This window comes from Staurois parvus, unplaced genomic scaffold (assembly GCF_062004578.1).
Source record: "Staurois parvus isolate SC_StPar_1 unplaced genomic scaffold, SC_StPar_1.0 ptg001090l, whole genome shotgun sequence".
In the NCBI taxonomy this organism is placed as follows: Eukaryota; Metazoa; Chordata; class Amphibia; order Anura; family Ranidae; genus Staurois; species Staurois parvus.
Genome location: NW_028318886.1, coordinates 1,325,571 through 1,339,169, shown reverse-complemented (window position 1 = coordinate 1,339,169; position 13,599 = coordinate 1,325,571). Strand labels below are relative to the sequence as shown.

The following is a 13,599-nucleotide window of genomic DNA, read 5'->3' as shown; positions in this document are numbered from 1 at the left end:
ATTGTACGCTTTTTTTTTTTTTTTTAATCGCTTTAAAGGTGATCTGCCACTTTGTAAAATGTGCTGCCTTAATATGAGTCAAGTACAATGAGGTGCATGTCACCTCATGGACTTATCGTTTTAATTTACAGCTGGTAGTTATACATAGTACAGCTACCACTATATTCCAGGCGAAGAAGGTCCAGCATTGGAGTGCCAAAAATATAGGCATAGCTATGCTCCCCAGGCTTAGAAAGTAAAGTAAAGAATTAAGTCCACAAGGTGGCATGAACCTCGTTGGACATTACCCATAGTATTCCAGCACATTTTACAAAGTGGCTAATTTCTGGAGTTCAACTTTAAGGAGAAAAAGGCTATATAAAGTAGTAATATGTTGTCACAAACATTTTAAGACGTAGTGTATCATAATCCGCTCCTGAGCATACTTTGAAACCAAATGACTTTGCACCTTTACACAAAAAATGTCTCTGTTTGGAATAATAAATTGTATTAGAAGTGACACAGTGTTCTAATGCTTATGAAATGCACAAATCAGGTAAGATAGAGACACCTTACCATGATATTCCAAAATCATCTGACCTGCCAAACTTTTTAAAAGCAGTCCTACAACCAAGTTTTTTGCAATGAAATACAAGACGGCAACAAGATAATTGGATAGATAAGGGAGCAAAAATGACAATATAATATGAGGAAGGGCATGAAAACCACATAGCTTAACTTTCTAAATTGCTAATGAACTTGTTAAAACTATCTCTTGCCATTAGGATAAATTCAGAAGCATGCGTTTACAGAGGTGAGTAGTGGCAGGAGAGGTCAGGGAAGAGGGACAACCCTTGATTCTCCCTAACTTCACCTAAGTCTCCCCCTCTGAATTTCTTTAAAGCCTAACTCCAGCCAAAATGTGTACAAAACTGTAAACAAATGTGGCTGAATATAGGCTTGAAGCCTTTGCTGATTGTGTAGTTTTGCTATGTGTTCATACCATTGTTCATGCAATTATTGTCACCTTTTAGTTATATTATATAATATATTAACAAGGACTCTTGTGTATCTCCACAGCCTGCGGGGAGACTTTGCAGGACAGTCAGGGCAATTTCTCATCTCCAGGTTACCCAAATGGCTATTCTGCTTATGTGCATTGCGTGTGGAGGCTTTCTGTTACCCCAGGGGAGAAGGTGTGTATCTTGCTGAAGATGCTTTGGTTAATTATCTGACATACAGTATGTGATTGATTATAAAGAAACATGGGTAGCTGGTTCTGCACAATGCAAATTTTATTGTTTCAGTTTTGGGTTGCATTTAGGAAAAATAAAGGGCAGAAATTGTAGGATTTTTGGTTTACCTGTAACATCTTGTTCATGCAGTAAATCACAGAACACAGAAGAGTTAATATTCATGACTCCTTGGGTTATGTTGTCACCTTCAGGTAAAGGTCGCTGGCCAAAAAATAGCAATGATCTCCACCCAGGTATAACCTCTTCCAAGTCCGCTAAGCCTCAGTTTTTATTTACTGTCCTTAGGTGATGGATGTGCCTCCCTGTGTTTCTCCTAAAATCTTTTTTTGCGGGTTCTGTTTCCCATAACTTCTGCCCTGTTCCTTGCATCCCTCATGGGGTGGAAGGGGGCTTTATCTGAATCAGTTGCTGCAGCCAGCAGACTAAGAGGGACAGTACCAAGACCCTGCGTACAAGAGCAGTAATTGCCTGTAGTGTCTGCTGGTGTGTGCTGGATCCTGCCAGCAGCTTTCTCTAGTGTGCAGTGTTCTCGGAGACCTCACTGGCAGGGTGCTTTACAGGTCCAGGGCAGTAATCCCCCTTGAGGGGAGACATGTACATTTAGGCCCTTGTGGGGCATGGCCACCATAAAAACTGGGCCTGCTGGCCTACAGCTATTGACTGATGAGTGCTTCTAAATACTAATGGAACAAATGTGGCAGTTCCCCTGGGTGGTATTTCACTGTGTTATTTCACTGTGTTAAAATTTTTTTTTTTTTTAAAATGAACCGTTAGTATCGCTTTTAGTGTTGCATTGTGCAGAGGCAGTTCTCCATATTTCATTCCTAAAAGGATTGGTTTAGTTTTCCCTGCCATCATATGTACTATAATAAAATCGCACTCTCTCATCACCGCCCTCCTGTAGATAATTCTGAACTTTACCTCTTTGGATGTGTACCGAAGCCGCCTCTGCTGGTATGACTACATTGAGGTCAGAGATGGACATTGGAAGAAAGCTCCTCTCATTGGTACTCTCCTTTTTTGTTTTTTAATAGAAGTTGTTGGTTTTATTCTGAAAATGATTTAAATAGAACTGTAGAATCATAAGGACTGCTCCTTTCTCAGGCCGTTATTGTGGAGAGAAGATCCCAGAGCCCATTATATCCAGTGATAGTCGTTTGTGGATTGAGTTCCGAAGCAGCAGCAACTATGTGGGGAAGGGATTCCATGCTGTGTATGAAGGTAAGTGGGAAAGTGACCAGTGTCTGTCAGCGATCCAGGGATATGGAGATGGGGAAGTTGATAAACTGCTTAGTTTTTAAACATTCTTCTGAAAATATTTACGTACAGTAAGCAATGAAAAGCCTTCTTGAAACATTTTAAAGCTGAAATTGAATCTGCTTATATTTTGAAGATTCATCAACATGCTAATGACCTTTTTTAAATGTTGGCTCCAGTGTTGGCCCTGTTGCCTCTTCTGGCATCTCCATTAAAAGACCTCCTGTTGAGAGAACAATCATTGTGGGCTCTGTTAAACAATGTTTCTCTGACTGTTCAGACCTTTCATTCAAAAGCCTTCCAACTCTCCCTGTGCATGAGATTACTGGAGCTGATGTTCGTTTTCTTTGCCCTCTTTCACTCCAGACCTGTGCCATGCAAAATTCTGTCATAGTGGGACAAACTGTCCTTTCCCTAGATAGGCTGATACCATTGATGCTAAGGACCAAGTTATTCCTGTCAGTGTATTGGGCTTGTTCATTGGAGGAATCTTGTATCACAGTAAACATCTTGGAACTTCGTGTGAAGTTCCAAGATGTTTGGTTTTTCTTTGGTGTTTTTCTTTGGTTGTTCTTCAGCCCTGGAACAACCTGCTGAAGGGCCACCTGATCCAAATTCAATCGGATGATGTCATAGTGTAGATCAGCCATCATGGAGGAACCCGAAGTCTTGCTGTGGCAAGAGCGCTAGAGCAGATCCTGTTTTGGGCAGAACTTAATGTTCTATCCTTGTCAGCCGTGTACATTCATGGACAATGCGCAGGTAGATTACTTCTGTCGGCAACGTCTGGACCTAGGTGAGTGGTCTCCCGGTGGTGTTCCAGGACCTGTGTTACAGGTGGGGGATGCTGGATGTAGACCATGCGGCCTCTGCTGGACAGGTTTGTATCCAGGTGCAGGGATCCTCTAGCAGATGTAGTGGGTAAACTGGTGGCTCCATAGGATCAGTGCACCCTGATCTATACCTTTCCTCTCCCTAAACTTTGCTATCGGAACTACTCCACAGGATCGAGATTGAAGGTATTCAGTGATCCTCATTGCTGCAGATTGTCTAATGGTATGCTGATCTGGTAAGGTTTCTAGCAGATGCACCAGGGACCCTGGCAGATCTAATGCTCCAAAGACAGACTACCATCCTGCCTCACAGGCTCTGCATCCAGGACTGTGTACCTGTCAAATTGGGCTGTGCAGATGGGTCCACACAGCTGATGTGTATTCATATACGCAACAAAAGTCTTTTCTCTTTGCATGGGCCTGGACACCTACAGTTGTGTTCAAAATAATAGCAGTCAGACATCACTAACCTGATCAATCACTGTTTTTGGTAGAAATGATATTTCTACATGGCAAATAATTTACTAGCAGGTGTAGTAGAGTAATAGAAATCCAACAGACCCAACAGTCATGACATGCATGCTGCTGATTCTGTGTAATTGAATCACTAATTGAAAGGGGCATGTTCAAAATAATAGCAGTGTGGAGTTCTATTAGTGAGGTCATTCATTCTTTGAAAAACAGGTGGCAATTATTGCCCTTATTTAAGGAAGGAAGGCAGCAAATGTTGTACATGCTGGTTACAGTGCATTTCTCTGAAATTCTGAGGAAAATGGGTCGTTCCAGACATTGTTCAGAAGAACAGTGTACCTTGATTAAAAAGCTGGAGAGGGGAAAACATATAAAGAAGTGCAGAAAATAGGCTGCTCAGCTAAAATGATCGCAAATGCTTTAAAATGGCAACCAAAACCTGAAAGACGTGGAAGAAAGCGAAAAACTACCATTCGAATAGATAGAAGAATAGCCAAAATGGCAAGGACTCAGCCAACAATCAGCTCCAGGCAGATCAAAGAAGGTCTAAAGTTACCTGTGAGTACTGTTACAATTAGAAGACGCCTATGTGAAGCCAAGCTATCTGCAAGAATCCCCCGCAAAGTCCCACTGTTGAATAAAAGACATGTGCTGAAGAGGTTACAATTTGCCAAAGAGCACATTGACTGGCTTAAAGAGAAATGGCGCAACATTTTGTGGAATGATGAAAGTAAGATTGTTCTTTCTGGGTCTAGTGGCCAGAGACAGTTTGTCAGACGACCCCCAAACATTGAATTCAAGCCACAGTACACTGTGAAGACAGGGAAGCATGGTTGCGCAAGCATCATGATATGGGGATGTTTCTCATACTACGGTGTTGGGCCTATTTATCGCATACCAGGGATCATGGATCAGTTTGAATACATCAGAATACTTGAAGAGGTCATGCTGCCTTATGCTGAAGAGGAAATGCCCTTGAAATGGGTGTTCCAACAAGACAACGACCCCAAACCAGTAAATGTGCAACATCTTGGTTCCAGACCAACAAGGTTGACGTTATGGAGTGGCCAGCCCAATCCCCGGATCTTAATCCAATAGAAAACTTGTGGGGTGACATCAAAAATGCAGTTTCTGAGGCAAAACCAAGAAATAGAGAAGAACTGTGGAATGTAGTCCAATCATCCTGGGCTGGAATACCTGTTCACAGGTGCCAGAAGTTGGTTGACTCCATGCAACACAGATGTACAGCAGTTCTCAGAAACAGTGCTTATACAACTAAATATTCATTAAGTGATTCAAAGGAAAGCAAAATCTTCAAACATTTTTCAGTTTATATAGTGAATGTTTGAGTTTGTAAAGAATACAAACACTGCTATTTTTTTGAACAGTCTAATATTCACTTTTCTTCAATTTTTTTAGAGGAACAACACAAATTTGATATATTTTTCTTCATGTTTTGATTTGGAATAGAATGTGTAGTGTTCCCAATGCATTTGTGTGTATGGAAATAAAAGCTATTAAAAGGATTTTGAGCTTTATTCACTTTTTTCAACACACTGCTATTATTTTGAACACAACTGTATGTGATTGAGCCCATGTGATGCATTCTGCCAGCATTATTATTACAGCAGTTCCACACAGTCCCCTCTGTAGCAGTTTTTACATGTTGATCCTGCCAGTACTGCTGTTATCTTTCCACTTCTTTAAAATGGTGACACTGCTGTTCGTTCTGCAGTGAAATGGCTACGTTGCCACCCTGTGTGATAGGGTAGACTTATATAGATAGTAGTTTTAAATGGACATCAGTGTAAAGAAAATGCAACTCCGCATGTACCCAGACAGGGTTATGGGAGATGGGGATATTTAACGTGCCCAAAAAAAACTCACAAAAAAAGAAAATCATTCCTAACAACACATTTTTATTTTTACATTTAAAAAGGATTTCTTTCCATAAAAACAAATGTCAGTAGCTACAATTGTGACATTCAGTGTGTAAAATAGGGTAAACATTCGTAAGAGTTTGTGGATCGATGCGTTTCATAACAGAGGGCTTCTTCAGGATCCACTTGATTATACACTCTGAGACAATGCAGCTAATTAAGAATACAGCAAACATGTTATTACTAATATTAATATACAAATACTACATAATTATATTACAAAGTACAAATAAAAGTACAAACAGATAAAAAAATTTGCCTCACAATAGCCGTCACCCAGTTGAGATACGAAAGAGGAATAAAAAAAAAAACCCCACACCTGAGAGGGAAAGAGGGGAGAGAAAGGTGTTATCCCCAGGAGAAAGTGAGTACCAGCACTAAGGGGGGCGGGGGGGGGGGCAAAGAGCATGACCAAAATGGCACCACCATCTCTATAAAAACACCCCAGAGCACAGGAATATACTGTCTATAAAGATAAAACCACAGTGTCTAGAAGACTGGACTCTTATAAACCGTGACTAGGTTGCAACCATGCCCATAAACCACTCCTGTGAATAGAATTGTGCCTAAGTACAAGAGAGAAAACAACTAGTTCTACTCACATGAAGACCCAAACATTACCCATGAACACCAAAGCATACAACCAAACGCAGGTTACAGATCCAAGCCCACTCCAAAGACTCACCAGCAGAATGTTAAGTTAAATAGCCAGATCAGCCGGCTGGAGATGCTTCCAGAATACAATATATGATGGATAATTAGAGGCGGCACACAAAATGACAAAAAACTAGAAAAGAGAAAGGAAATCGCAATGATCTAATAAGTATATAACACTATCAAGGCTCAAAATACTGCAGAAAGAAATGCTGCCAATACAATCACTCCATCACATAATGCTTACCTAGCTGAACTGAAATTTGGTTTAATCCAACAGTGCATATAAAAACCCACACAATGGTGGTGACACCTGTATTAAGCCTAGCTTGACTTTAAATAGGAGAAGATGGTGAAGTTACCTGCCCACCCGTCTCCTACGCTTTGCCAATATCCACCGGAACAGCGGAAGAAATGGTGGACAGTTCCTCCGGAAAAATTACACACTTCTGGCGTGATGTCGTAAGTGATGTCATTTTCCATCACATGTCAAAACCCAAAAGGCAGAGTGGGACTGATGGAGTGCACAGCGCTCCACAACGTCCATACTGGGAAGTGGGAACGACAGAGGGCAGCCCACTGCAATACACAGTGTATAACAATAAAGCAGACCAACAACACAAGACTAACCCGGGGATCCAAAAGCCTGGTCAAACAAACAAAAAGACAAAACAACGAAAATAATCAATGTGTAATATAACCAGTCCAAAGTTTGTCTAAAGGGTCATAGTTGGATATTATGGAGAACAATGTGCTGGAACAGAAACAGCCAGGGATCAAGCCAGAGCTTACTAAGGGAACAAAAATAAAAATAATAAAAAAATTATAAAGTGAAATAAGAAAGCATAAAATGAAAAATAAACAAAAAACAAAGAACAGAAAGACTAAAATGCAAATGAGGGTGGGAATGGGGGGAGGGGGAATCACTCTTCCATCTCCATCAGCAGTACCTATCAAAGCTGGATAACATATGACAGCCATCAGAGGTGCAAAATCATCCCTGTACAAAAAAAACTAAATTATGTATTATACTGAAGGCTAACAACCTCAGAGAGTTCCTATGGTTAATCAAATGATTGCAAATTAGGACAAATGGATATGTTAAATGGACTTCAAGTTAACTATAATACTTTGTCTTTATGTTACATCTATTTTTGCAGCTCTGTGTGGAGGAGAGATGAAGAAGGATAATGGTCACATACAATCTCCAAATTATCCAGATGATTACAGACCCAACAAGTCCTGCGTATGGAAGTTGCGTGTGTCTGAAGGCTTCAATATCGGAATTACTTTCCAGTCTTTTGAGGTCAGAGACAAATGGAGTATGCACTAGAGTGGAATAGTGCTCAATCATTTTCTTTTTCTCTAGTGCTTGACCTGTTTGTTCTTTCAACCTTTTCTTTTCTTTTTTCTTTCTTTTCCTCCCTCTTGCTTTCTTAGTTTTTTTTTTCACTTACTTTCTCTCATGCTATTTACCTTTCCTCCTTTTTGCCCTCTCTCGTGCTCTTTCATTTTTGCTTTTTCTCTGTTTCTCTTCCTAACTATTTGGCTGCATTCACACTCTAACTCTTTGGCTGCAGTTTTTATTTGAGAGTTTTTGAGCGTTTTTAGAAGCGTATTACAAGCATTTTACAACTTCAGATATTACTGCTTAGCCAGTAGAAAGCACTTGAGGAGGGGGGGGGGGGGGGAAATTAGGGGTGAACTGCTGTTTGAGCAAAAAACACACGACAAAATGCTCAAGTCACACATTTTCAGGCTTTTCTATTGAAGTCTATGGGACCAACAACGCTTGTAATCTGCCAAAAAGAAGCTCATGTACTTTTTTGAGCAACAGGTGTTTTGGGTCAGGCTACAGTACGCTCATATGTGAACAGGGGCCATAGAAATGTATGGGAATTGGCTTGTTGAGCATTTTCAGAGCTACAAGCTTTAAACAGAAAACCGCTCAGGTGTGAATGGGGCCTTAGTTACAAGTCTTTCAGATTATCTCAACATTTAAATATACCTAATAAAATTAACAGCTTGTGGCTTCTAAAGGATAAAAGATAAGATAAGTTCATTTTGAAAAAATATTAAATACACATTTTTTGCAGGTAAAAAAAATGTACATTTATTATTTGTTTTACTTAGGAGCCTGCAGAGCATTGCATCCGCGATCAGCAGATCGCAGGTGCAATGTCAGGTTCCTGCTGGTTCTTAAAACAGCTGTCTGCCTTTACCTCTCGGACAGGCAGTCAGTTACTGAAGAGCAGGAAGAATCAATGAACTGCGAGGGCACTCTTCTTCCCCCCCCACAGTACATTGAAAAGTACAAGCTAACTTAACGCAGCTGTGTGTGGGAAAGGAGGGGGGGGACTTGCGGGTCTGCTGCATTAGTAACAGGTTACATGTTGCACCCTGAATATGGGTGCAACATGTTACTAAAGGTGACCTTGGCCTTTAACCAGTACACGTTTTCTCAAAGTCTTTTGGTATTCTTAAATAGGGTCGAACAGATGGTTTCCACTAAATTGTTTTTCCACTGATGACATTTCACAGAAGTGGATTGTCAAGCTCCAAAAGCCACCTTAATTTCACCTTCCCCATTGACTTCACTGCATTTTACAAAAATAGCAAACATTTGTGGAAATCTTCTGATTTTCACCCAAATTTGTAGGAAATAAAAACTAATTGATTGCATCACAGTGAACAGTAGTACTAAAAACTCTTTTATTCTACAGATCGAGCGTCACGACAGCTGTGCTTATGATTATCTAGAGATCCGGGATGGTAATACTGAATTCAGCCCTCTAATTGGCCGTTTCTGTGGCTATGACAAGCCAGATGACCTGAAGAGCTCCAGCAATCAGCTTTGGGTTAAGTTTGTGTCTGATGGATCCATCAACAAGGCAGGCTTCTCCATCCATTTCTTCAAAGGTCAGCAAAACCAAGTCATCAGACCAAGTGTAAAGTGTCACCACAGAACACATACAGTCATCGTGTGAGGTCAGATTATATTTGGAAAAATTACTGTCTGAGCATTTCAGTGACGTCCCAAATTACCACATCTGTGAATAATAAGCTGCATCATCTGTTAAGATCTGTCTTAAAATAAACCTGTCAGAAACCTGGCCAATGTAAACTGGACATATGATGAGAAATACCTTCATGAAAACTTTCATATCTAAACATTCAGTAGATCCAGAGATTTAGGCTGAATTTATATGAAAATTTCAACCTTTTCTGTAAATGTTTATTTTGGCCATACCCCTATCACCTTTCAAGCTTATGTGATTGATGGACACATTTAACCAGTTGGGAACTTCCCCCAGGAAATGCAGACTAATTTAAGTGACTGGAGGAAACCTTGTGTTGGGTCTCTGTATTAGCACATAAGCCAGTAACCTGGTAATGATTATTAAACTGTTAGCTTAGGAAAGTCAAACACATTAATTCAAAATTTTAAATTTATATTCATATCATTGTGCTAAATGTTTAACCCAGAAGGGAGTCCAGGAAGACACATGGCCTGGATAGAGTGCAAATTCCCCCTCCACAAGGGTTAAATGCTAGACCAATGAGGTACTCATAGGATGCAAACTGTGGGCTGTGCACTGATTTTAAGTGTGACGATCGCCTGTATAAAGCTGCTATTCACGCTGTCTGATAACTAAGCTGGCCTAAGACCATTTAAATCAGAACTGGTAGAGGAAGCGATGGTAGATATGCAGGCAGCAAGAGATACATCTCTTCTGCTGTCATAGACCGGTTAAGAAACACTGGTGATGTGCATTTTATTACTGATAATAAACGCCAGCTTGCGGAGTCAAGAATATTCATAGTTTCAAGGAACTTGCACAGTTTGCTTTTTCCAAAATTTTGTAGCTAAATTACAGAATGGTCCCTATAAAAGAACAGTTATACACAGTCCATGCTCAAACTCCTATTGGAAGGGATTATGTGTGTCTTGCACATTATTACATAGGAAAAATGAGGGCTAATTCATAGCAGAACACAGTGCACTTACAGTGATATTTAACCTTTAGAAAAAAAAATAGATGAATAAATATAGCTGCATACCTTATGTCGCTATTGCCTCCTGTTCCCAATTATGTGCATTCTTTACAGCATTATTACTATTTCCTCTGTTAAGTTGCCTCCTAAAGGGTGCCTCCCTTGTGTCAAATGTATTTCTCTTGACACCCAGATGTGTGCGCTTTTGCCACCTGGTGCCTTGCTTGTAGAACACATGCGCAGTAGGGGTCGCTGGTGCATGTACAATAGTGGCTGCTGCCTTTCAGTGCTCTGGCACTCTGCCCGCCTCCCACATTTGTGGTAGGGGCCACTAGCTCTATCTGTCTCATGTCGTTTTGAGATCTAGAAATGTGCCCAGCCGATGCATGCACAGTAGGCACATATTCTGGCTAGGCTTTATGCAAGACCTCAGAAAGACAGTATCCCCTACTGTGCTTGTGTTGGTGGGGTACAGCACTAGCAGCCATACTGCTGTGCACAGGGTGTGCTCTCTAGGGGGAACAGAAGGCTGGTAACAAATGCAGTCCAGAAACTCAACATGGGTATCTGTGTGTTTCACTGCACTGTAGGTGTGCATTGGGGGAACTTAACTTTGCATTGCAATCTATATTGCAGTAACACATGGTGTGAATAAGCTCTAAGTGTTTAGCTGGCATTCTTTATGAAAGGTACATGTGGCAGCTACTTGTACAGTACAAGAAGTAGTAGTACACTGTAGTTTAGCTCTCACGCAAGCAGCAGAACTATTTGTAGCGATTTATGGTTACATTACAGATGCTAAAGATGTGTCTATATGCCTGGAATTCTGCTTGAATAGTTATAAGACCCCAGTGACTTCAAAATTCTTTGTGGTATTTTCCCAGAAACTCTGGCCACCATTGTGGCTCAGCCCCATGATGTAAACCAGCGGCAGGGTCTAGGGTGATGTCATCATGGCGAACCAGGAGAAGTTCTCATCACAGGGCGGAAACTCACTCATGATGCCTTAGAGTTCTTTTAATATTGAAGGCAGCATGAGTGACTAAATGCCCCGATGTACTGTCTGCTTTCAACATTAACATGATGTATTCCTGTGGCAGCTGTTGGAATGATAGATTTTTCCATAGTCCACTGCCCAGTAAATGCTTGCTTGTAAAAATTACAAGATAGGCTGTGGTATTATGTCCTGGCAAGAGTTCCCTGAGAGGAGAAGTACATAGACAAGGTCTTGTGTTATCAGTATAGCTTGTACTTCGAAGAGGAGGATGCTAAAGCATCTTGTACAATGCGGCCAGGTTCCATCGGTCATTTTTTAATGACAGAATCAGACTGATGTGTGCAATGTAGACACATTGAGGCCCATTTACATGGGGTACCTTAGTGATCTCCAAGAAATAGATTTTACAGTAAGTACAAAGATACTGTTTTTTGGCAAGTATGAAACATTGCGTTTATAATTTTTTTTTTTTTTTTTTTCCTAAGCTAGCAGTATACTTTTCACACGTCTTCCAGAGACTGTAGAAATCTGTTGTATACAGTCTGACTCATCCCTTATCAGAAAACTCAGTATGAAGTTCCAATTACACAAACCAGGCAGGCTGTTACTTCTTTGAACTATTCATCTAATCCAGTGGTTCTCAACCTTTCTAACACCGCGACCCCTTAATACAGTTCCTCATGTTGTGGTGACCCCCAACCATAAAATTATTTTCGTTGCTACTTCAGAACTGTAATTTTGCAGTGGGAGGAATAGTGCCCCATCATTGGTGTCAGTGGGAGGAATAGTGTCCCATCGTTGGTGTCAGTGGGAGGAATAGTGTCCCATCATTGGTGTCAGTGGGAGGAATAGTGCCCCATCATTGGTATCAGTGGGAGGAATAGTGCCCCATCATTGGTATCAGTGGGAGGAATAGTGCCCCATCATTGGTATCAGTGGGAGGACTAGCGCCCCATCACTGATGTCAGTGGGAGGAATAGTGTCCCATCGTTGGTATCAGTGGGAGGAATAGTGCCCCATCGTTGGTGTCAGTGGGAGGAATAGTGCCCCATCATTGGTATCAGTGGGAGGAATAGTGCCCCATCATTGGTGTCAGTGGGAGGAATAGTGCCCCATCATTGGTGTCAGTGGGGGGAATAGTGCTCCATCATTGGTGTCAGTGGGAGGAATAGTGTCCCATCATTGGTGTCAGTGGGAGGAATAGTGCCCCATCATTGGTATCAGTGGGAGGAATAGTGTCCCATCATTGGTGTCAGTGGGAGGAATAGTGCCCTATCATTGGTATCAGTGGGAGGAATAGTGCCCCATCATTGGTGTCAGTGGGAGGAATAGTGCCCCATCATTGGTATCAGTGGGAGGAATAGTGCCCCATCATTGGTATCAGTGGGAGGAATAGTGCCCCATCACTGGTGTCAGTGGGAGGAATAGTGCCTATCATTGGTGTCAGTGGGGGGAGGAATAGTGCCCCATCGTTGGTGTCAGTGGGGGGGAGGAATAGTGCCTATCATTGGTGTCAGTGGGGGGAGGAATAGTGCCCCATTGTTGGTGTCAGTGGGGGGAGGAATAGTGCCCCATCGTTGGTGTCAGTGGGGGGAGGAATAGTGCCCCATCGTTGGTGTCAGTGGGGGGAGGAATAGTGCCCCATCGTTGGTGTCAGTGGGGGGAGGAATAGTGCCCCATCGTTGGTGTCAGTGGGGGGAGGAATAGTGCCCCATCGTTGGTGTCAGTGGGGGGAGGAATAGTGCCCCATCGTTGGTGTCAGTGGGGGGAGGAATAGTGCCCCATCGTTGGTGTCAGTGGGGGGAGGAATAGTGCCCCATCGTTGGTGTCAGTGGGGGGAGGAATAGTGCCTATCGTTGGTGTCAGTGGGGGGAGGAATAGTGCCTATCATTGGTGTCAGTGGGGGGAGGAATAGTGCCTATCATTGGTGCCAGTGGGAGGAATAGTGCCCCATCGTTGGTGTCAGTGGGGGGAGGAATAGTGCCCCATCGTTGGTGTCAGTGGGAGGAATAGTGCCGCATCGTTGGTGTCAGTGGGGGGAGGAATAGTGCCCCATCGTTGGTGTCAGTGGGAGGAATAGTGCCCCATCATTGGTGTCAGTGGGAGGAATAGTGCCCCATCATTGGTGTCAGTGGGAGGAATAGTGCCCCATCGTTGGTGTCAGTGGGGGGAGGAATAGTGCTCCATCGTTGGTGTCAGTGGGAGGAATAGTGCCC

The 13,599-nt window shown here is 42.2% G+C and overlaps 1 protein-coding gene across 1 annotated transcript in view; it reads left to right on the top strand.

Annotated features, from left to right (window-relative positions):
* The window catches only part of BMP1 (bone morphogenetic protein 1), a 162,307-nt gene that overhangs the window by 100,034 nt on the left and 48,674 nt on the right, over positions 1-13,599 (top strand). The window contains exons 8-12 of the mRNA XM_089658704.1: positions 1,060-1,175; positions 2,140-2,242; positions 2,340-2,456; positions 7,551-7,696; positions 9,114-9,309. Coding sequence (XP_089514830.1) covers positions 1,060-1,175; positions 2,140-2,242; positions 2,340-2,456; positions 7,551-7,696; positions 9,114-9,309 — 678 coding nt within the window. The remainder of the gene's footprint in view (positions 1-1,059; positions 1,176-2,139; positions 2,243-2,339; positions 2,457-7,550; positions 7,697-9,113; positions 9,310-13,599) is intronic.